At 35.8% G+C, this 21747-nt stretch overlaps 1 protein-coding gene across 19 annotated transcripts in view; it reads left to right on the top strand.

The window, feature by feature from the left end:
• SOX5 (SRY-box transcription factor 5) overlaps positions 1 to 21747 on the top strand; it is a 1035411-nt gene that overhangs the window by 1001259 nt on the left and 12405 nt on the right. For all 19 annotated transcript variants that reach the window (XM_054526954.2, XM_054526957.2, XM_054526958.2 and 16 more), the window contains one exon: positions 5094 to 5239. In XM_054526954.2, coding sequence (XP_054382929.1) covers positions 5094 to 5239 — 146 coding nt within the window. The remainder of the gene's footprint in view (positions 1 to 5093; positions 5240 to 21747) is intronic.

The raw sequence follows: 21747 nt of genomic DNA, 5'->3' as shown, positions 1-21747 counted from the left end.
GTATCTGGCAATCTGGAAGGGTTTGAGGCAAGCAGTAGTTATTTTACAGTTCTTGGGATCATTTCTCAATTCTTAGAGACATGGTATAGACCAAGGGTGGCATATTGGTTTCCTAGAGCTGCCATTACAAATTACTGTAAACTGGGTGGGTTGAAACAGAAATTTATTCTCTTGCTATTCGGGGGCTAGAAATCTGAAGTCAAGGTGTCAGCAGGGTTGGTTCCTTCTGGAAGCTCTGAATGAGAACCTGTTCCATGCCTCCATACTGCTGACAGTCCTGGCTCATAGATGTATAACTCCAATCTCTGCCTGCCTATTCACTTGGCTTTCTCCCCTATTTCTATGGATCAAATCTCTCTCCTCTTATAAGGAAATCAGTTATTGGATTTAGGGCCTAGCCTAATTTCAGGGTGATCTCACCTTGAGATCCTTAATTACATCTTCAAAGACCTTGTTTTCAAAAGAGGCCAGAGTCACAGATAATTAAGTTTAGGACTTGGATATATCTTTTGGGCAGACACAATTTAACCCATTACAAGTGGTTTTGTATTTTATTTTCTTTCCTTGTATAGTGGCCATTACTACTTTCCTTTTAGAGTTTATCTCCTCCAAAATTAGACTTTCTAGTTTGTCCCTTCTTTTCAGCCTCTGAAAAAATATATAAGGGGCCTTTTTAGTTAAGAAAAACAAAAATTTTGAGAATATTTTTGGTAATGGTTAAGAAGAAACACTGAAGCATAAAACATCAAATTGTAGGCCAGGCATGGTGGCTCAAGCCTGTAATCCTAGCACTTTGGGAGGCCAAGGCGGGAGAATTGTGTGAATCCAGGAGTTCTAGACCAGCCTGGGCAACATAGCAAGACTCCATCTCTACAAAAACTTAAAAAATAACTGGGGGTAGTAGTGCCCATAGTCCCAGCTACTCAGGAGGCTGAGGCAGAATGATTGCTTGAGCCCAGAAGTTCAAGGTTGCAGTGAGCTATGATCATGCCACTGCACTCCAGCCTGGGTGAGACCTTGTTTCAAAAAAAAAAAAAAAAAAAACATCAAATTACTGTGAATTTAACAAAGTTACAGAATCTCACAAATTTCTTATATTAATGATTTCTAACCCACATTTTCCAAATCTCATTTGAGATGTTAACTGGAAGTTATATTGACCTTTGCCATCTCATTTTCCTCTTAAGACTGAGGTTCACCAAACCTCTCCTATACACATGCCCTCCCATTTGATCCTGACTTTAGATGCAATTGTTGCTTGAATCTATAATGAAGGCAGAATAAAATGTATCTATCAGATAACCATTATATGTCTCTTTGGCCTTTATGGTCTGACACCCATTTAATTGAACCTCTGTGCCAGCCAAGGAATGACATCCCCTCACAGATTTCATCATAATAGTCAAAGCCATGTTAACAAGAGTGCTAAGAGTGAACATATAGGGAAAATGAAAGTGTAAAGAGCAAAGAAAGGAGTCTAACATCTTTTCCTGCCTTTGCAGATACCAAGTGCTATCTCTTCCTTCACATGTGTTATTTCATCTAATTCTTCCGTCAGCTTTACCTTCATTTTGTAGTTAAGGGAAGTGAAAACTTAGATTGAGCATTAAAATTTGTCAAATATCACACTTACCAAGAACTGGAAATCCCAGATGCAGTTGAATCCAATTTCCAAATTCTGCTTATTTTACTATGCCATTTTATAAAGTGACAGTTACTGAATAGCTTTCATTGACCATTTATTATGATAAAAGACAATATTAACTCAATCTTGACATTTCTGTTATCTAGTGAGTGTTATCCCTATTTAACTTATGAGACAATTGCAACTTAGAAAAGTAAAACAACTTGTATAATTTATATACCTAGTAAGTGTCAAAGCTAGGATTTTAATCTGGGCTTGCCCAGCTCCAAAACACATGCTTTTTCTAATAATTGGAATCTTGAATCAAAATCTAAGGATTAGGTGAAGGAAGGATCGAAGGATCCCAGGCAGGGATACAAACACAGAGGAGGCAGTGAGGAAAAAGGAACAATGCTTAAATGAGATTCAGTAATGAGAGGATGGTCAATGCTGTCATCCCGCTCAAGAAATGGAAAATGTCCTTTGGATTTATTTGACAACTAGAGACCAATAGCAACAGAAACGAGATTGCATTGAGAACTGGAAAGTAAGAAGGGAATGGGAGATTATGAGATAATGCATCTTTGAGAAGCTTGACTTTGAAGATAAAAAGAGAAACAGTGTTGGAAAGAGAGGGCAAAACAAAGTTAAAGAAGACACTTTATTTGCTTGTTTGAGGAGAAAAGAGAATCTTAAGTATCTACAAGTTGAGGTGGTAGAGATGGTAGAGACAATTAGATAGATGATATAAATGAGAAATAGAATAATAATGAAGAAGTGTAGAAATCTAGAACTCTTATTAGGAGATTTGCCTTGATTGAAAGCAAAGGGACCATTTTTATTGAAACAGGAGGAGCAAAATAGGCATAAATGGAAATAAATTTGAAGCCAGCAGAAGGTAAGAGTGGGGGTAGGGTCAGGAAGGTGAGAGTTCAGCCTTACTGCTCTTTGCAAAATCAGAGGTAAGGCCATTTGCTGAGGGAGACGGAGTCAGCAGGGTTAAGGATTTGGTGACTATGAGGAGAACAAACTGTAAAGAACCAGCAAACAATCCTATTAAGATTGAATGTTGTCATATATAAATGGCTTTATGATTTAACATAGCAGATAAAAATGTTAACATTTCATACAGCATTATAACTAAAACTCAAGAGTCTCTAAAAGCAAGAATGTTTATTTTAAAGTGAACAGTTATTTCTACCTGCACAGAAACACACATCTCAAATTGGAAATAACCATTACAGAACATAGGTCTGTCAGTTACTCCCCCTCATAATAATTTACATTCCTCTTGCATCTATATTAATCATTTTTCCTACACAATGTTATCTTGGCAGTCCCTAAAAAGCATAAAGAATTCATGCTTTTATTCAGTGCCATGTGCCAAGCCATTTCAAATATATTTGTGTTCTGGAGAAGCTAATTAGACTACATAGAAGCTAAATAGACTACAAAAATGTATGATGCCAGGTTGCGTATAAACAGGGGTTAGAGCATAGGAAAATCAGACTGATCCTCTTAAGATATTACTAAATGAACATATACCAATACCATCACGGTCATGTAAGAGTTGTATTTCTATCTAGAGTAATATTGTTCATGAACAAGTTCAAGAATTATACATTAAGAATGATGTACAGGAGATCCAAATTAGGATGTTGAGGATAATAAAATACAACCATCTTTTACAGTAAATATTAACTCTGAAGATCTGTTCTAGGTTTAGAGTTGTTTTCAATTCACTTTTGTGTTTATAATGAGCAGAGATGTTTTGTTCTTTGAATAAGTTCCAATGAATTTAGCTCTGAAAGGCAAAATATATAATCACTCTCAAGCTTCCCTTTTCTATCGCCTACACTGGAACTTTTCTTTTCAAGGAGATCAGAGGACCAGGTCTACTCTGCGCATACTAACAGGGGAAAAGGCATGGATCATTTAGAAACCTGCCAGCACTGAAGTACTACATCAGTTTCTGACATCAGTTTCTTCAATAGAAACGTTTAAGCAGCAAGAAAATATTCTTTGTTTTTTGGCAATCAGCAGATCAGATAGAAGAGTCTAGCAATACAACAAGGATGTGTAATCTGACATGATTAGACAAGGCTCTTAGTACCAGAACATTCATAATTGAGACAAAGAGTATTAATAACACTTTCCTAACACGGCAGTTAGCCATTTTATATTTCCTTTCTTTAATCTTAGTGTTTTTCAACAAATCATGGGATTTAATGGCGTGTTTTGGCAGATTAGAGGATTTATGGCCCAGATGTTTTTTGTTCTAAAAATGGATTAGGGTGTAAAGTTTGCTGGAATCCATGGAACATGTTGAGGCAAGCCGGTCATTTTATGTGTGATTAGTGCCTGCCTTCTGTCTCACAGTCCCTCCATCTGTCACAATTCACCAATGGATCTGGTTAGATTTAGCCTCGTGTCACAAACAAGTCCCTTTTCTGGGCAGTTTCATATTACAGATTCATTTTATGCCATTTTATGCCCTAGTTAAAAGATAGGGAGAGAGAAAGATATTAGCTTTTCTTTAAATATTTGCAAAACAATCTTTTTCCATCAGTATTCTATTCTAATATCATGCAGATCATCGTACTAATATGCATCAAATAAATAAATGACCAGTGTTAAAAATAAAATTAAGTAAAAATTAGTTTTGGTTGTTACACCTGTTATTTTGTAAAAGCAATATTTTGATAGTGTGTATTACTAACCATGGACTGTGGAGTTGCATACATAAGCTGATCATTTGGCCATCTTATTAAGAGTGTGAATTAAGTGTGACTATAGTTAAGAGTAGCCACAATTTCTTATCAAACAATTACAGGTGCTTGGTTACATTCTGTGCTTGAAACTTAGCCTATTACAAGTTTGCATCAATAGCAAACCACTGCCACCTGTGGTTTATTTCACCCTAATTGGATTTTTAGGAAGAAAATACTCTTTCGTCAGTTAATAATGATTTATTTCTTCTGTATATAACAAACCTAATAGTGCTATACAGACCCTCTTAAGTGGCCTTTCTAATACTAGGAGAGACTCAACAATCATAGTCATAATTATGAATACCTAAATCTTGTGCTAAAATTCAAATGTTCCTTGCAGGAAAAAAAATTAAAAATGGGTTTTATATTTGCACTACAAAATAATATTTGAATAATAACTAAAGCATTTACTTAAAAGTTAGATTTTCAACTTCTTTCAAAATAGTTGGAAACAACCATATTTCACTTAGGTATTATATTTTTATTACAGATATTTGAACATATTGGAAATATGTTTATGTATGACTATATGGATCAGTCATTGTCAATTATTCATTCATTCGTTTTAGATAAATTCCATGGAGAAATCCTTATAGGCCAGACACTAGCTATTACCAAGAAAAGTCATATTTATGGTTAAACGCTAGCCTAGACATGCTTTTATACAAAAGATATCCTTTGATCTGTCTCATGTTCAGGTTACTTAAATGACCATGATGCTGTCACCAAGGCAATCCAAGAAGCTCGGCAAATGAAGGAGCAACTTCGACGGGAACAACAGGTGCTTGATGGGAAGGTGGCTGTTGTGAATAGTCTGGGTCTCAATAACTGCCGAACAGAAAAGGTCAGTTCATAAAATAACTTACTTTCTAGAAATACTTAATTAAATTGCCTAATGCTTTTTAAAAAAAAATAGATTTCCATCTTCTTATCCTCAAAATGATTCTCTGGCCCTTTTCTCCCTCCATTAATATAGAAGGCCTCATCGCCATCCTAATCAAAACCATCTGGGAATAGAAAGAGTTATAATTCTCTTGATCCATCTCCAAACCTTATTGACAATGAATATCCCCTTTTACGCCACCAGCTTGTATTAAAACAAAATGGCATTTGAAATATCTGAGTCTGACTAAAAGTTTTGCTTTTCAGAGATGCTTAACTTGTATTTGGGGATGAGCTGGATTTGAAATGCTGAATCTTCTTTAATCAGCATAAGCTTGGATGATATCCATGCTCATATTCTAAGTATTTAGGATCCTGAGCTTGTCATAATATGTTTCCCGTGCAAAACACTGTCAAGTGTTAGATGAGTTCACAACTGGAAATTTTTACTTTATCATAAAACAAAATGTACTTATTAAAAACTTTGACATTATTTGTATTATAACTAAGGCCAGTGAAACTTCTGAATTTGTCTGAAAGACAATCATTTCAAACCCTTTTGTCTAATCCTACATGGTATTTTATTTAGAAAAATATTATAAGTTGTAAAATCCTCAGAATTATGTACTTTTGGAATATTTAATATGTTTTGAACTGAAATTTTAAAATGTTACCCAGTCCTCTTTACAGAATCCTCTAGATAAATAGATCCAGTAGATAAGAGAAAAAATGATCAGCTACTTAGCAATAACTGGAAAGTTAATCATAATGGGAAGCTTATGAGTCAAACAGAATTGTCCAGAATGAGCAGATTGCTAATTTGGATAGCTTTCTAGTTTCCCAGGTTTTATGTGGAGTTTAATGTATAATCACTAAGAAGCTGGCAATCTGCATAGTGAAGGTGAAATGTATGGGTGATCCTGCCACAACTGCTCTTTCCCTGGTCCTAATATGGTAAAAATTAAGGATGGAGAAATGATTTCAATTCTACTGTGTGTCCAGGGAAGAGAGCAAAGGATAGATCAGTATACATCCCTTGCAGTGTTACAACATAAAACATATGACATTGGTGTCCTGAGAAGGGCACATTTTTATAGCTAAGCACCAAAAAGAAGGGGGAAAGCAAAGTGACAGTTCTAAGAAGGAATGATAGCAAGCATAAAGGAATTTATATTCAAATATTTAAACATTCTTGTAAGGATGCTTGAACAGAAATTCCTTTTCTCTGCTCCCCACGTAGAAATGAGTGTAACACTCAGCCAGATGCTAATGCAAAGTGACTCAAGCTATTCCTCGCAAGCATAGCTAAATTGCCGTTATTTGTTAAGCGCATTGAATTCAGCTGTGGATACAGCAGTTGGTTGCATTCAGCAAGCGTCTGTACCCTTTTTTTTTTTCTTTTTTTTTAATCCTCCAAAGCAGAGACAACTCTACCTATCTCCCCCTTCTCTTCCCCAGTGCTGGCTGGGAATTGTCAAGTGACAACCGACCAAATCCTTTTGGACAGGAAGCCTTCATCCTGAGTTCTATATACTTGCAAAGCAGGCCTTGTGGTTGGATCAGGGAGCCCATTAAAAGTACTTTGATGGTATGGAAATTCATCTTCATGAAGCTCCTAGGCCCCTAAGCAGCGTGCTGTTTAGCTGTGGTTACAGATCAGTCATTCACATCGGTGGGCAATAATTGCGCTGACGGCTTGTAAGGCAATGGAAGTACATAAAATAATCCTAGGTCTTCCACCATGGCACTGTGAGTTAATCTTCTCTAATACAGATCAGCTGTTGTTCTAACGCATGACTTTATGCTGGCTCCAGTGACTCTGCACAGCCTTTTGATTAAGTAACAGGAGTGGAACCATCTGCATTCACTTTATTCCATACTTGTCCATTGTTAGGGGACCTTATTGCCACTTCTCGTTCCATCTCACCAGTCATACTTTATTTCTCTGATTAGCACCTCCTACTTGGGTTGCAGGAGTGAGAGTTGCCTCTCTTGATGGCTACTGCTTCAATTTTCCTTTCTCTTTTGTACAGTTATAACAATTTTTAAAAAATCTATTTTTGAAATAATACCTGCCAAAACCTGTTGGACAGTTAAGATGTCTCTGTTCTTAAGAAGATCATCATTCCTGAATCTCTTCATCATGTACTTTCAATGCAGTTGAGTTACATCTTGAACTATAGTCTTATAATTTAGGAGTTTTTAAGTGAAAAACTTAAATTATGAAAATGAAGTAGTTTCATTACTGTAGTAGTATGACAAACTCTTGTAATGTAAAAGGAAACCTCAATCAACGGATCTGAATTATCTCATCCCTTATGTTACCCTGACACCTGAAAATGAAATTGAGATTATTGAAACTCTTTGAAGCAGGTCTTACTCTAGTTTGTGGTTGACTTTTCCTGTTGAAATAACTTGGGTGTCATTTCTAGAATATTAATGATCAATCTATGTCTGTGTACATCATGAAAATGAGATAATAATGTCACACTTACATCTTTTAATTAGTAATTATTCAACATTAGCACATGCTATATATTAGAGACGGTGGTATGTACTGGAGGTATTATATTAAACCAGAAAATATGAGCTCTGCCTTTATAGAGCTTACAGTTTGGATCAAATTATTATTTGACTGCTACTCATTACATATTTATGTGTGTGAGCCCACCTATAGGAATTGAATAAAGACCCCATGTTGCTTAGCATGTCAAATCAGTTATATACTTGAGTTGACAAAGGTAGATATGTTTTCTCTCACATAAACCACATATCTATGCATATTGTGTTATTTTTCTAATACTTATCTTTTTATTAGAGTTTTATAATCACTCAATATTATCTATGGCCAATAAATATGTGGATTAGTAATTGGTTTGAAATTTTGCCATAGAGTTTAGTGAAAGACATAAAACATATATGATAAATTCTTCTTACATTTTGCACTATCATCTTATATCACTTGAATCCCAAAAGAAGGACATTTTTTTCTGTCTAAAGTAATACTCCCGGCCAGGCACGGTGACTCAAACGCCTGTAATCCCAGCACTTTGGGAGGCTGAGGCGGGCAGATCACAAGGTCAGGAGCTCAAGACCAGCTTGGCCAACATGGTGAAACCTTGTCTCTACTAAAGATACAAAAAGTTATCCGGGTGTGGTGGTGCACGCCTGTAATCCCAGCTACTCAGGAGGCTGAGGCAGGAGAATAGCTTGAACCTGGAGGTGGAGGTTGCAGTGAGCTGAGATTGCGCCACTGCACTCCAGCCTGGGTGACAAGGCGAGACTCCATCTCAAATAATAATAATAATAATAATAATCCTAACTCCCTAAACCCAGAAGATATGTGTAAGGTAAGGAGTGAGAGAGATAAAGCAGAAAGAAAGAAGGAAAGGAACTGGGAGAAAGGAAAAAAAGAAAAGAAGTTCAGCCTGGTGCTTTACATCAACATAAAAGATATCATGACCTGAGCTCCAGAGGATTGAAATCTTGTGGTGGAGAGCTGTTTTCTTGGGTACACAGCCTTATACCCAGTAACTTTTCTTCATATCTCAAATAGCCAGCCACGTGGTTATCCCAGCTAGAAGGTCTTAATTCTGAAAAGCTGTAATTGGACAGTGAAAACAATTAGAGTTGTGAAGATAGGAACTGATGATTTCTCAGTGATATGTACCAAAACACATCATGAAAGTCATTTTTACCGAAACACATTTTAATGGAAGACTTCTAAGAGATTTTTTTTAACTTTTTTACTTTTCCTGGAAGTGTTTCTTCATACTCAAGAACTGTGTGTGTCAGGTTTCTTAGAAACTCTGGGACACAGTGTTATTTATAATTGTCACCTCTGGTTAATTGTAGACTGATTGTATATTCAAATAATGTTATCTTTTGCCACGCAGCTTTGTAACAGATTAGTGTTGTGGATGAAAAAGTGAGCTTCTCAGGTATGAAGGAACAGAAAGAAGCCTCTCATATTTTGTTTTGTAAAAAACACACTTTGCTTCATTCCCACCCAGATGGCACAACTTTCTTCACAGAGTCAACTACAGGTTCTTGAGCTTGTGTTTGAAAGTATCCATGTTAATAAGAGATTATAAAAAGCTCAGTTTTTGTTGTCCTGATCCCACCAGACAGTGTTAACACGATACAGGCCCAGTGCACTCAGCCAAAATGAGAAATAGACCAGAAGCTTTTCCGTTTATGTCACTCACTCCATATATAGTTATCCTGGGAAGACTGTGCCTATACTGTCATAGCTGTTAGGAATGAGTTTCACTACATGTATCAGGAAACCTGAATATGGTAGCTTAGATAGTGATTCATGGCCGGGCAAGGTGGCTCACACCTGTCATCCCAGCACTTTGGGAGGCCAAGGCAGGCGGATCACCTGAGGTCGGGAGTTTGAGACCAGCCTGACCAACATGGAGAAACCCCATCTCTACTAAAAAATACAAAATTAGCCAGGTGTGGTGGCGCATGCCTGTAATCCCAGCTACTCAAGAGGCTGAGGCAGGAGAATCACTTGAACCTGGGAGGCGGAGGTTGCGGTGAGCCAAGAGCGCCATTGCACTCCAGCCTGGGTGACAAAAGCGGAACTCCGTCTCAAAAAAATAAAAAAATAGTGATTCATTTTTATCACATAGTGAAGCTCAGGAGTAGGAGGTTGGTGGCATGAGTTCATCAACTTGATATCGGAGTTGAAATCTGTGATTCTCTTGTCTTTTCCCTTTGGGTCACAAAATGGTTGCTGCACCTACAGCTATCCCATCCCCACGAAGGCAGGCAGATTCAGGAAGGAGAAGTCATTTTCTCTTTGCTAACTTCAGTCTTCATTCATACGGAGGTATTTCATTCCTCTTCTCAAGCTGACTTCCACGAACATCTCATTGGCTAGAACTGGGTTATATGAACATCTTTAAGACCATTACTGGCCAAAGGAAAAGAGACTGCTTTAAATTGACCATGAATTATTTTTTACCACTAAATTAGAGAGCTAATCCTATCTTCTCTGAGATCAGGGGATATCTTCAGATCAAAGGTAATGTTAGCTGGGAAGAAAAGAAGGACGATGGCTACTGGGTAGGAAAAGGCGATTGTCAGCCACAGGCATATTATAAAAATGATATCAAAGCTCTCAAATATTTCCTTCATGAAACTGGTTTGTTTTGTTTGTTTTATAATTGTTACCATCTATCTATCTTTTGCCCTTCCACTATTACGTGTCCAGGGTCTTTTTTTTTTTTGAGGCGGAGTCTCGCTCTGTCACCCAGGCTGGAGTGCAATGGCGCGATCCTGGCTCACTGCAAGCTCCTCCTCCAGAGTTCAAGCGATCCCTCTGCCTCAGCCTCACTAGTAGCTGGAACTACAAGCATGTGCCACCACGCCTGGCTAATTTTTTGTATTTCCAGTAGAGGCAAGGTTTCACCATGGCCTCCAGGATGGTCTCAATCTCCTGACCTCATGATCCGCCTGCCTTGGCCTCCCAAAGCGCTGGGATGACAGGCGTGAGCCAATGTGCCTGGCCCGTGTCCAGGGTTCTTATACCTTGTCTGGGGTTCACAAAGAATTAGATGACACACAGGCATGTGCACAAGAAGACGTTGCTTGATAACAGGTTAAATCTATAAAAGTATATTCACATATACACCGTATACATGTTAAGACCAACTTCTGTATTGCTTTTCTTATGTAAAACAGATGTCACTCACAAAAATAAGCATGCGTATGTGTGCATATATCTCTTAAGGTAGAGAATTTATTCACTGAACATTAATTGCCTACAGTGTACCCGGAATATAAACATATAGTGCGTGCTATGAATTCATCTGTCATTATCAATCATAGCTGGAAAAATGTCTTATTTTTCTGCTGAGCTTTAGTGAAAATTGTTTGTAATTTTCTGTCAAATAAGATGGAAATTTGGTAAATAACATGTATATTTTAATTAAGAATTTACTCAATAACAACAGTAGTTTCATTTTTGACCCTTTCTGAGTCATATTCATAAGAAGCCTTACCACAGACTATATAGGCTGATGGTAAACAAAGGTTAGTTTTACTTGTCTGGCACTTGGAAACTCGTCCATTACAACCACCTCTTTCCTGCCATTGTCAACTCTTTTCTTTCCCTTTAACAGAGTGCCAAACATGAAATGACAGTGACCAATGTTGACTTAATGTGGATGTTTAATAATGAAAAAAAGTGTGTCATTCCCAGCATTAGTTACAAATGGCAGTAAGTGTATCGGATGGCAGCCCTGTAATAATTTTACATCCATCATTCTTTCCTGATGCTTCGCTGGCCATCTGATGGATGGGGCCAGCAGTGTTAACTCTTCGGAAACTGACACAGTGTATGTAGTTCAGCATTATCTAACACATGCTCCTTCCCTTAGATAAGGAGAAGGCCTGTGAGGAATTGTGAATTACAGGTTTTGCTTTAAAAAAGTGAATATGAAGGAACTCATGCCTCTCCAGTCAGTGGAAGTTGCTTCAATTAATGATTTACGGATGGGTTTTATAAATGTTGCCTTTAGCTAAAATGAATTATAAAAGTCAAATTAGAAATAGATATTTCAATAGCTAGAGAAAAATTGTATAAAGGAAGTAGGCATGTTAGGTAAATCCTTCTGGAGGAAAATAAGATAGACCTTTGCAACAGTGTGGTAAAGCAGATTTTACTAGGGGTGTGTGTGTTTTTAAAAAATGTTCCCAGTGTTTTAAATCCTCTGGTTAGAATTTGCCCAAGAACAAATTAAAATAACACAAGTGATTAATATTTTCTCTTTTTAAAGTGAGCGTATATTATTTTTTAATCGCTACATTTACATGTAATTATTTATTTGGTGACTTTAATTAAACGATACACAAAACCCGAAGTTGAATATTTGCTTTCTTATTATCAGAGTCTCTCTACTCTGCAAATTTATATAAAATGAAAGGGAAATGGCTTTCTAGGCAACCGATTATTAGAAAATCTAGACCAGCTTTTTATGTGCAAGTTGGCATTTGATCCTTAGATTTTCTTTTCTTTTGTTTTTCATTCATAAAACCTTCTTAATTCTGAGTATCTTAGCTAGGGAACACTTCTTATGGGACAGGAGGGGAGAGGAAAACCCCTTAGTGAATATTATCAGCACAGAGCAGCCAGTTTTCAAAGACCATGACAAAAAGGCAAATAGGTATTATGTCATCACCATCCATCACTCTATATGTCAGCCTTTCAATAATTCCAATCGACATTCTCAACAGGCTGATGCAAGTTAGTTAAAGGGGCTGTTTGTTTTTAGAAATTGAGTATAGGCTGTCTATAGCCTTTTGTTCTAGACGGTTTTCTTCTGTGTCTTTTCATTTCTTTCTCTTTATTTCTTTTCTTTTTGGGGGTATTTAATTGAAATACATGCCGAGTTTGCAGACTGCAAAGATCAGAGCTGTTTTCGTCCAGCAGTGGTAACTATGCATTAAACATTTTGATTTGTTTGAGCTTGAAGTTTAGTCCTTTTTTGCCATTTGCTTCATGGAGTTTGTGTATATTTACAGCCTCTGCATTTAATCGCCACATGCCTTATTTTCACAGATGGCCAGTGGAAGACTTTTTCTTTCTCTTAGTATAGCCTGCTTTCAGTTTTGCTACATTTGTCACAGTGCCACTACTTGCAGCTAGCAAGTGCCCACGCTTGGTGGGGAGCAATTATGGTGTGAGTTTTTAAGGAGCTTTTTAAAGGTTTTTTTTTTTTCCAGTAAACTTTTTATGGTTTAATTTTCTAGCCTAGAAAAGCTGTGCATGTTTTCAAACAGAGAGTCTTGTGTTCTTTACATCATTCTGGTAGAGGGGTTAGTGTAGGATGGTCCAATAAAATGAGACTCATAGGGCATGCCAAATTGGGCTTTCAGAGAGACACCCACAGGCCTCTCTGATGATTGAAATTGTCTATTTGTTTAGGGATTCGAGGATATGCTCACAATAGTACTTCTGAAAAAATAAGTTTGAAAACACCATGTATAGAATGATGTTGATATTTTTTAAAGTATATTTCCATAATGCATGGATAAAAGACTAAAAGAATATACAACAAAATGGCAACAATAGTTATGCCAAGGTTATGGGGTTGTAAATTTTCAAATGTATTTCCACATTTCTGAATTTTCTAATTTTCAGTAAGTAAAGTAAGACTCACTTTTGTTGTTGGGCTAGAACTGCTCTTTATAAAAGCCTAGCCTATCAAAGAGTGGTCTTTCTTTTCCCCCTTGATTCTTTCCTTCTCCTCAAGATCAAACAGCTGTCCTCAAGACACTTACTTACAATGAAGACACTGAAATAATTAAGGAGAAGTTGGGTTTGCAGTTACCCTCTATATTTAGTAGACAGATTCTTTATTATGTTTATTGCAAGCTATTTTACCAATGTGGATTTAAAACTATTAGGAAAATAGGAGGAATGTCGCATTTATTTAAAGGGTCTCATTGAATCTTCCCAATCACATCTCTTCTCCTCTTTTACAAATAAAAAAGACTTGCTTATGCCTATGTCATAGGAGTATAACAGCTATTGATATTTATTTTGTACCTTAGCATTTTCTCATGGCTGTCCCATCATATTTTGTTCTCACTCTGCAATGTAAATGGAACGGTATTCTTTGTTTAAAAAAATTTTTTAACTTGAGATTTGAGAAGAATACAGGAATTCAAGTGGCAGATCAGTCTTTAAATTGAAGTCTTACAGCTCAAAGCCCAGTCTCTTTTCTAATGGAATATGGAGAGGGAATTCCAGAAAGTAACCCAGTTCCTGTTCAATTCGCTCGTGCCCCAGCATTGGTCATGTGTAGTCCTCAGCACGTTTTTGAGACTTGATCAAAAAAATTTTGTTGAAGCAATCACCATTGCCACAATCTGTACATCTGTTTTCCAATCCTTTATTTTTCCTGTTTTTGCCCCTTCCTTCATTCTTCCGGTCTTCACTGTGCACCAAACCCCATCACTGGAGAAAGAGACAAGAAAGCAAAAACAATATATTCGATCCTAGTTACTTAGTTTCTCCTAGCAGCTCTGATACAACAAGTGATGAAGTTTCAGCTATTCATTAAAAGGAGATTTAAAATATCTATTCTAATATATATTTTTCTCTCTATTTAAAACTACCATGGATAGTTGAAAAGAGAACTATAACCCTGATGTGCCTGTTTCTATTGTCAGACCCAGCATTTCTGAACCAAGCCATGACTCTTTAAAATGGTCAGATTATACTTATTTAACTGAAGTAACTACTGGCTACTGGGGCTACATTTGTAAGAATCCTGACAGTTTTATAGCTTTTATTCCATGAAAAGGAAAATTTGAAGAAAGTAATCCTATATGTTTCTGTAGCTCAGTAACTGAGTTACCCATTGTTTATAGAATAATTATCATCAGACAACATTCCACTTTTGTGTTTACATTTGTGTAGCCCTCCCACCAACTGGACATCCTGTGTAGGTTGCAAATTGTATTATTTTTCTTAGTTGGTCTCCTGATTTTCTCACATTAACCCTTCTGATTTGACTCAGTATGTATAACATGTCTGTCTGCCACGGTTTGGAAGAAACACAACCTTTTCTTTAGATATTGGCTGAAGCCTGACCATATATAAAGACATTTACAATCCCAGGTTTTGTTTTTTTCCCCTCCTGTCTCCCTTCTTCCACATGTACACACCATAAGCACCATGATAACAAAGAAGCAAGGGCCCATATTTTACTGTGGTAGTATTCCTGTGTAAAGTTCTTGGTGAATTATTTGTTTTCTATACATTATTTTGAGTAGCTTTTCTGTACATTACACATCCGGGCCATAGGGATTTTTTCCTCCCTGTGGCAGTGGTTTTCTATTTTAAGGACTAAATTCGTAATGTTGAATGGGGACGTGTAAGTGTGTCTTTAACAAAGTACCTGAATTTGTAAGTGTAATTACTGCTGGACAGTCTCTTCACAAAATATGTCTGAAAAGCAATCAGATTTTTGTTTTTTTCATAATTTGACATGTCTTCCCTGAATTTAAGAAAAGAATTATGGAATTATTGATTACAAAACCATAGCTTTAAGTGTTGAAACTTATTAATGACTTTTGAGAAAATTATCTTCTATGAATAGAGAAAGTATAAAAATATGACAAATTACACAAGAACCTGAAAAAGAGACTTCAGTGGAGTGGAAAGAAAATATCAGCAATAGTTGTCTTTAAATAGCTTGCACATCTCCATGTTTAAAAAGAATCAAAGCCTGTTTTCTGTGAGATATGTGTCAAAATAGTTTTGTTATATTGAGTTCAGTCAAGTAGGACATAAAATCATAGAATTGAAGGTTTGAAAGAAAATGAAAAGGGCCTATCATTCAACCTTGAATTGCCTCTTCAGTATCTGTAATATGCTAGGCAGACAGTCGTATGTCCACCACTCGAAAATCTCTAGGAAGGTGGAAATTTCTTCCATCCTGAGACAGCCCATTCAATGGATAGGCAGCTCTATTAGATCACTCTTCCTTCACTGGTTCATTATCTTTCACCTGATAACTTACAATCTTTGATCAGTGTTCTATCTCCTGACTACATATGGCCAAACTCTATCTCTATTTCACAAATAATGGCTGTTTATTCTTTTTAAACGTGGAGGTTCTTAAGATATTTTATTTAAAGACAATGATTGTTGATTTTTTCTTCCTACTCTACTCAAACCTTTTTTTTCAGGATCCTGTGTAATTTCTTCATTATGACAACAAGGTTTAATAGATAGGAGGATGCTCAAAAACTGAGTTAAACTGAGTTAAGACCAAGCAATTATTATCATTGAGTTTCCCTGGTCTGCATTCCAACACCTATTAAAAAAGAAAATGAGGCCATTATAACATTATTTTAGTGAATCCATACCAGCTTCCTGTCATTACCACAACCTCTACCAAGTGCTCTGAACTAATCTTTATAGGTAGCCCCATCTTTTCTGGAGTATACATTAAGGGCTGAAGTCATATTTCCTCAAATTTCTCTCTTTCTTCATAAAAATCAAAATTAGATATTTGTCATCAGTTTTGAAATATTCCTCCCATTTTAAAATCACTTCTTTGAAAATCATTAATAAGGATTCGTCAGTATTATCATTTTAATATCTTGAAAAGTTATTCACCTGGACCAAAACTCTCAAATTTCTACACTGTATGTTTCTGAACCATCTTTGACTTTGTAGTACTTCTTAAGAAAACTTGATCTGTTAATACATTTCACTTGATCAGTTTGCCTGATGAAACTAACCTGCTAAGAAGTTGAATCAGAATTATACAAGCAACTTTCCATGAAGCTAGCTACCAAATTTTACAAAAGGAAATTAGATTCTGGAACAAAATTATGAGTTTTAATTCATGAGGGAATTCAGAAAGGGGAAAAAAATCAGTATTAGATAAGGCAGATTTTGTGGATACCTAGACCAGAGGATGTATATGGACCTTTCCATCCCCTTAGTTCATATCTCACTATAATTCTCAATGGAGAAAATGAATAGAAAAATTTTCTTCAACGATTATTAAATTCCAGAATACCAAAGGGTCTATCGATATTCTAATGGATAAATTCATACTTGACGGAGGTAAAATTAGTGACAGATCTCTTCAACATGTACTTTTGTTAGAGTTAGAGGAAAGTGTGTATTTGTGTGAGTGTATATGTGTGTATGTGTGTGCACATATATACAGTTTATATATCATTTATACATAACTTACAAGAAAGCCTTTTCTCCCATTTTCAGTGTTATATTATGTGGGTAGATGGTTATTTTCTAAAAAAATTGAGATATTAATAAGCAAGAGTGAAACAAGAGGTTGAAGAGCGGACATGTGCCTTATTTATACTTAAGCTGATGAAAAAAATCTCCAACTGATAAATCGTTATGACATTATAAATAATCTTTCATCTTCTTTGGTGGTCTGTGAGGTTCACATAATTGGAGGGTTTTTTGTTTCTTCTTTCTTCCCGTGTCATTAATATAGTAGGAGACCATAAAGAAGTGCAGCCGGAAGGGGTTTAACTGTTACTGAGTCAACATTTGACAGTCACACTCTATTCTGTCATTTCATGCATGTGCTTTTTATGACTTTTATAGCTTTGTGAGCTTTATTTCAGGGATGTCCATTATGATACCTGATCCACAGCCCATCTCTTTGTGTATGTGTGTCTGGTAGAGAGCAAAGCTCATCACTTAGCTGAATCCCAGTTTCAGGGAGTAATAGATGACTTATCTACTCATGCACTGCTTAATTTAGGGTTAGGTAACTAAGGAAATATCTACCTCTAAAGTACAGTTTGTGTGTTATTTTGTTTTGACTGCTCTGTAAAATATCAATATAGGATGCCTATTAGAACCTTTGCAAAAATAGTGAATTTTTAGTTGTTTTTTATGTTTTTTTTTAAGTCGAAATAATGGAGCAGGGAAAATCTTTCAGTTTAAATATGTACTAGACTTACAGTCTGGAACTGTAACTCACCATGCTTGAGTATGAAATTGAAATAAAAAACAATGATTGAATATATTGTAAATGATAAATGAAAGAGGGGAAAATTTTGACAATATTTAGAGTTGTTACTAAAATTCCCCTTTTTAATGCGTATTTGGTTATACAGAATAGAGTTTATAATCATAACAGGCTACTTAATAATGAAATGTAACTATTTCTGTAATTCTTACATGTTAGATTCCCTGTCTTTTCAATTTTCCCCACTGACATTTTAAAAATAATATTAAAAGTATATCTATCTTAAAATTTTCAAACTAATGAGAATCTAACACATGTTTAACTATCACTTTACAAATTAGGATTCTGGGACTCAAGGAGGATAACTAATCTGTCTAAAGCAATATGGCTAATATATATGGCAGAGAGTTTGATTAAAATATGATATCCCTGATGCCAAAACTCATTATTTTCTAACCTCAAAAGTGTCCTCTTCCCATGAATCCCTGTGGCCTTTCACCATTCAGAATGGTTTTTGGCTTAGAAGTACGAATTGATACTGACCACTTCCAATCAACAAAGTGTCCATATCTCTTTAGCTATTTCTTGGCTCCCCTTTTTTATTCCTACCATAGCCTGGGATTATGTGCAAACAGTACACATGCTGTTTTCCATTATGCAAGTCTCTGGATAAGTCACAGAGCACAAGACCAGCTACCAAGTTCCCCAAGTGAATATTAATACATTAATAATAGTTTTCTGTATGTCAGATTTTGGAGTTATTCATTTGCACCCAGGAAACCATGTGGTCTACAACTGTCTTCTGTCGATGAGATACAATTCACTTCGATCTTTTTTCAAGTCAACATAAAATCGGAAGATTTTTTCAAGTCCGTTTTTAAACAGACTTAACCTAATGTTTCTCCTTGATCTCAGCAAACCTGCAGAGTTGTAAAGACGTGATTAGGCAGATTAGACTCATCTTTGCAAAGGAATCTAGTTGTTATCCCATTGCTAGTTTTTATTCAAGAGAGAAAGCATACAGGTCATCTTGTTTGGCCCGTACCCCAGGACTTTTACATGTTGACTACTTTGTTGTAATTAATCTCTTTTTGCCCTCTATTCTGACATGATTCAGCGCATTTAGAATTTTGGCGAGTATTCCTTTAAATGTATTTACTTTTCTCCTTTTTTTTGCTCTCTTCCTAATAAAAAGAAGGTAAAGGAGAGAAGACCAATCAATCTTGTCATTTTCATATCAGCATTCCTTAGTGCTGTGCTGGATTACTTATCTTTAAATGGGGGAATGGGATGCTATTTTTCTGCACAAACTCTTGACTAATGTGATTTTTATCAGAGCAGTGATTTTTATAGATTATAAGATCTATATCATTAACATGATTTTTATCAGATTATAAGATTGGTAAAAAATTGTCACTTGTGCCCATCAACATTTATTTGTTTTCCCAAAATCAGTTTCTTTGGTGTTTCCCATTTTCAATATCTTCCCACTTAACCCTCTGCTTACCTGAAATCTACTGTCCTTGTTTTGTTCCAGCTGCCTCTATTTAGAAAAGATTAATTTATTTATAAGAAATTTGAGAATCAAAATATTACTTTTTCCAGTAATATTGGTCTTATGAAAAAACACTTTTAGAAAAGGAAATATTTAACCCACAGAACAGAATCTCAAATGGTTGAGCTTCATACATGATAGTGCATAGGTGAACTCTTTCAGAGAGGGGATGGCCGGAGACAGGTGGGATTAAAAGGATAGAGTAGGAGAGATTTTTCTAGTGTGTCAGCACTTCGGCTTTATAACATTTGGCTGATTCTTTCCCCTCCTATAGGCCATTCAATTGAATTTAAACTTTTGAGAACTATTCTTAAATCCAGTTCATTCTTTTGGTGGTTCAATATATTACCTAGACACCTAAGCACATATAAATTTATATATACTTTTATACATAAGTACTGTGTATCAGCTTTATAGGATCAGTTGTCATATGGGATTATAGGATAATTATTTTTTACTTAAGTTATTATCTCCTCACATCAGTTTCTTTTTCTTCTGAATTTATTGTCCACACTTTTTAAAAAAAATGTGGTAATGTTATCCTTTTGATTTGCATGCTGTTATAGTCTGTTTTAATTAAAGGCATACCTCACGTTCTCCAATTCCTGCAGTCACCTTTCCTTTTGCCTGTTCACATGTCTGTTAGCTTAAATTAGTATACAAAGGGTTACGAGAAAGTACAGCTTACTGTGTTGACATCCACTATGTCCCACTGACGTCCTCTTGAGAAGCATAGTAAGTTTTACTTTTGGGTAGCTAACTGGATCATTTTATTAATATTGGGTGCATTAGTGGTGGATAATTGTAGGTTACTTATTGTAAAAGCTGAGTGTGACTTTCCTGCTCATTATTTGTTAATTTTAGTCTCTTGGTAAGACAGCACAGCATCTGTAGAGCTGAACTCAGAACCTTGGAAGTCGCTTAACGTGTCATTCTTTTTCTACTTTGAGTTCATTTTTCTTTTTCTTCTTGAAAGACTTTGCTTAAGAATGGAAAACTCTCTAGAAAATGCGTAGTATTATTGCCCTATACTGTTAAATCAAAAGCTAAGAGGTGATCCAAGCCCAGTACATTCCTCAAAGAGAGTACAATAAAGTCTTCATTGACCCGAGGACTATCAGATCATGTTGATGGAATGAGTGTGTGTGTGTGTGTGTGTGTGTGTGTGTGTGTGTGTGTGTGTTTTCAAATGTAACTGTCTTTTGTTTTAACAGCTACATTTACTGTAAAGAAAGTCTGTTAAGCTGGTGTCCTTGATGCTCCTGAGCTCAGCTGAATATATACAGCCGACTCTGTCAGCAAAAGACATCCAAAACATATAAAGCAGCTGAAAACAACCACTTCACACACAAAACTAATCGAGTCAGATTCTACAGTTTTAAATGTGTAACTTATTTCAACTTTAATACTATTTAATTCTATAGAACTAAAGTTAATATAAACTATTTTGTCTCCAGTTTCTCTACTGTATTTTATACTGATTGACAAGTTAAAAATAGTTTTTTCTATTAAATAATGTACATACTTTGATGAATAGAGTACAGGAGTTCCAAGGCCACTGACTTAAGAGATTTTTCAATTTAGTATGTACAATTGTCACATTATCAGAGACTTCATTGAGATAAAGCATGTACTGCGTTAAGAATTTCAATATCTTACCAGTTCATGGTGGGAACATTAGTTGGGCCCTTTACCTGTAATACAATTATCTTAAATCATTGATTACTTTCTGTGAACATTTTATTGTGTCAACAGCAGTTTTGCGGTGTATGTTGTTCACTAGTATGATTCATGACTATGTTCCTCAGAAAATGAGGTGAATAAAGAAACTTGAGACAATGTTATGAGATCCAATGGATGCATTTCTTAAAACTGTTTTGGTACTGTTTGGTACTACATCATCCTCAGAGCAGTGCTGGAGAGTTCAAGAGAAAGTTGTCAAGTTTCATTATATGCTTTTTCTGTTCCTAAAGTCACCCAGTTTCTTAATTTGACGGTAATGTCTCATATGGTTTAGATTAAGCATTATATTTTTCTTAAAAATAATTTATTTTGAAATGCTATGTTCTCCATGAATGTGAATTGTGCACTGCATGCTTAAACAACTTGATGTCTCTGTAGATCTAATTTTGGTATATTTGTATCTCAAATAATTCGCCAACTCAATATTTTGGCTTAGCAATCCAAATCAAATTGTGGTCCAAGTAGCAGGCACTCACATTGGATGTACAGAGACTTGACAAGCAATTAGCAATGAATATTTAAACGTCTTCATTACCCTTGCATGAGGAATGCAGATGGCATTTGGGAAGATGGCAACCAGAGGGCATTACTGTGAATTATGTTTCTATTATTTGGTCACCTGACTATTGGAAGACTTTCTCTGGGCTTCATGCCACTCCTATACTTCTACTGTCTGGCCAAAAATAA

Source organism: Pongo abelii, chromosome 10, assembly GCF_028885655.2.
Source record: "Pongo abelii isolate AG06213 chromosome 10, NHGRI_mPonAbe1-v2.0_pri, whole genome shotgun sequence".
In the NCBI taxonomy this organism is placed as follows: domain Eukaryota; kingdom Metazoa; phylum Chordata; class Mammalia; order Primates; family Hominidae; genus Pongo; species Pongo abelii.
This window is presented reverse-complemented; position numbering and strand designations above follow the sequence as displayed.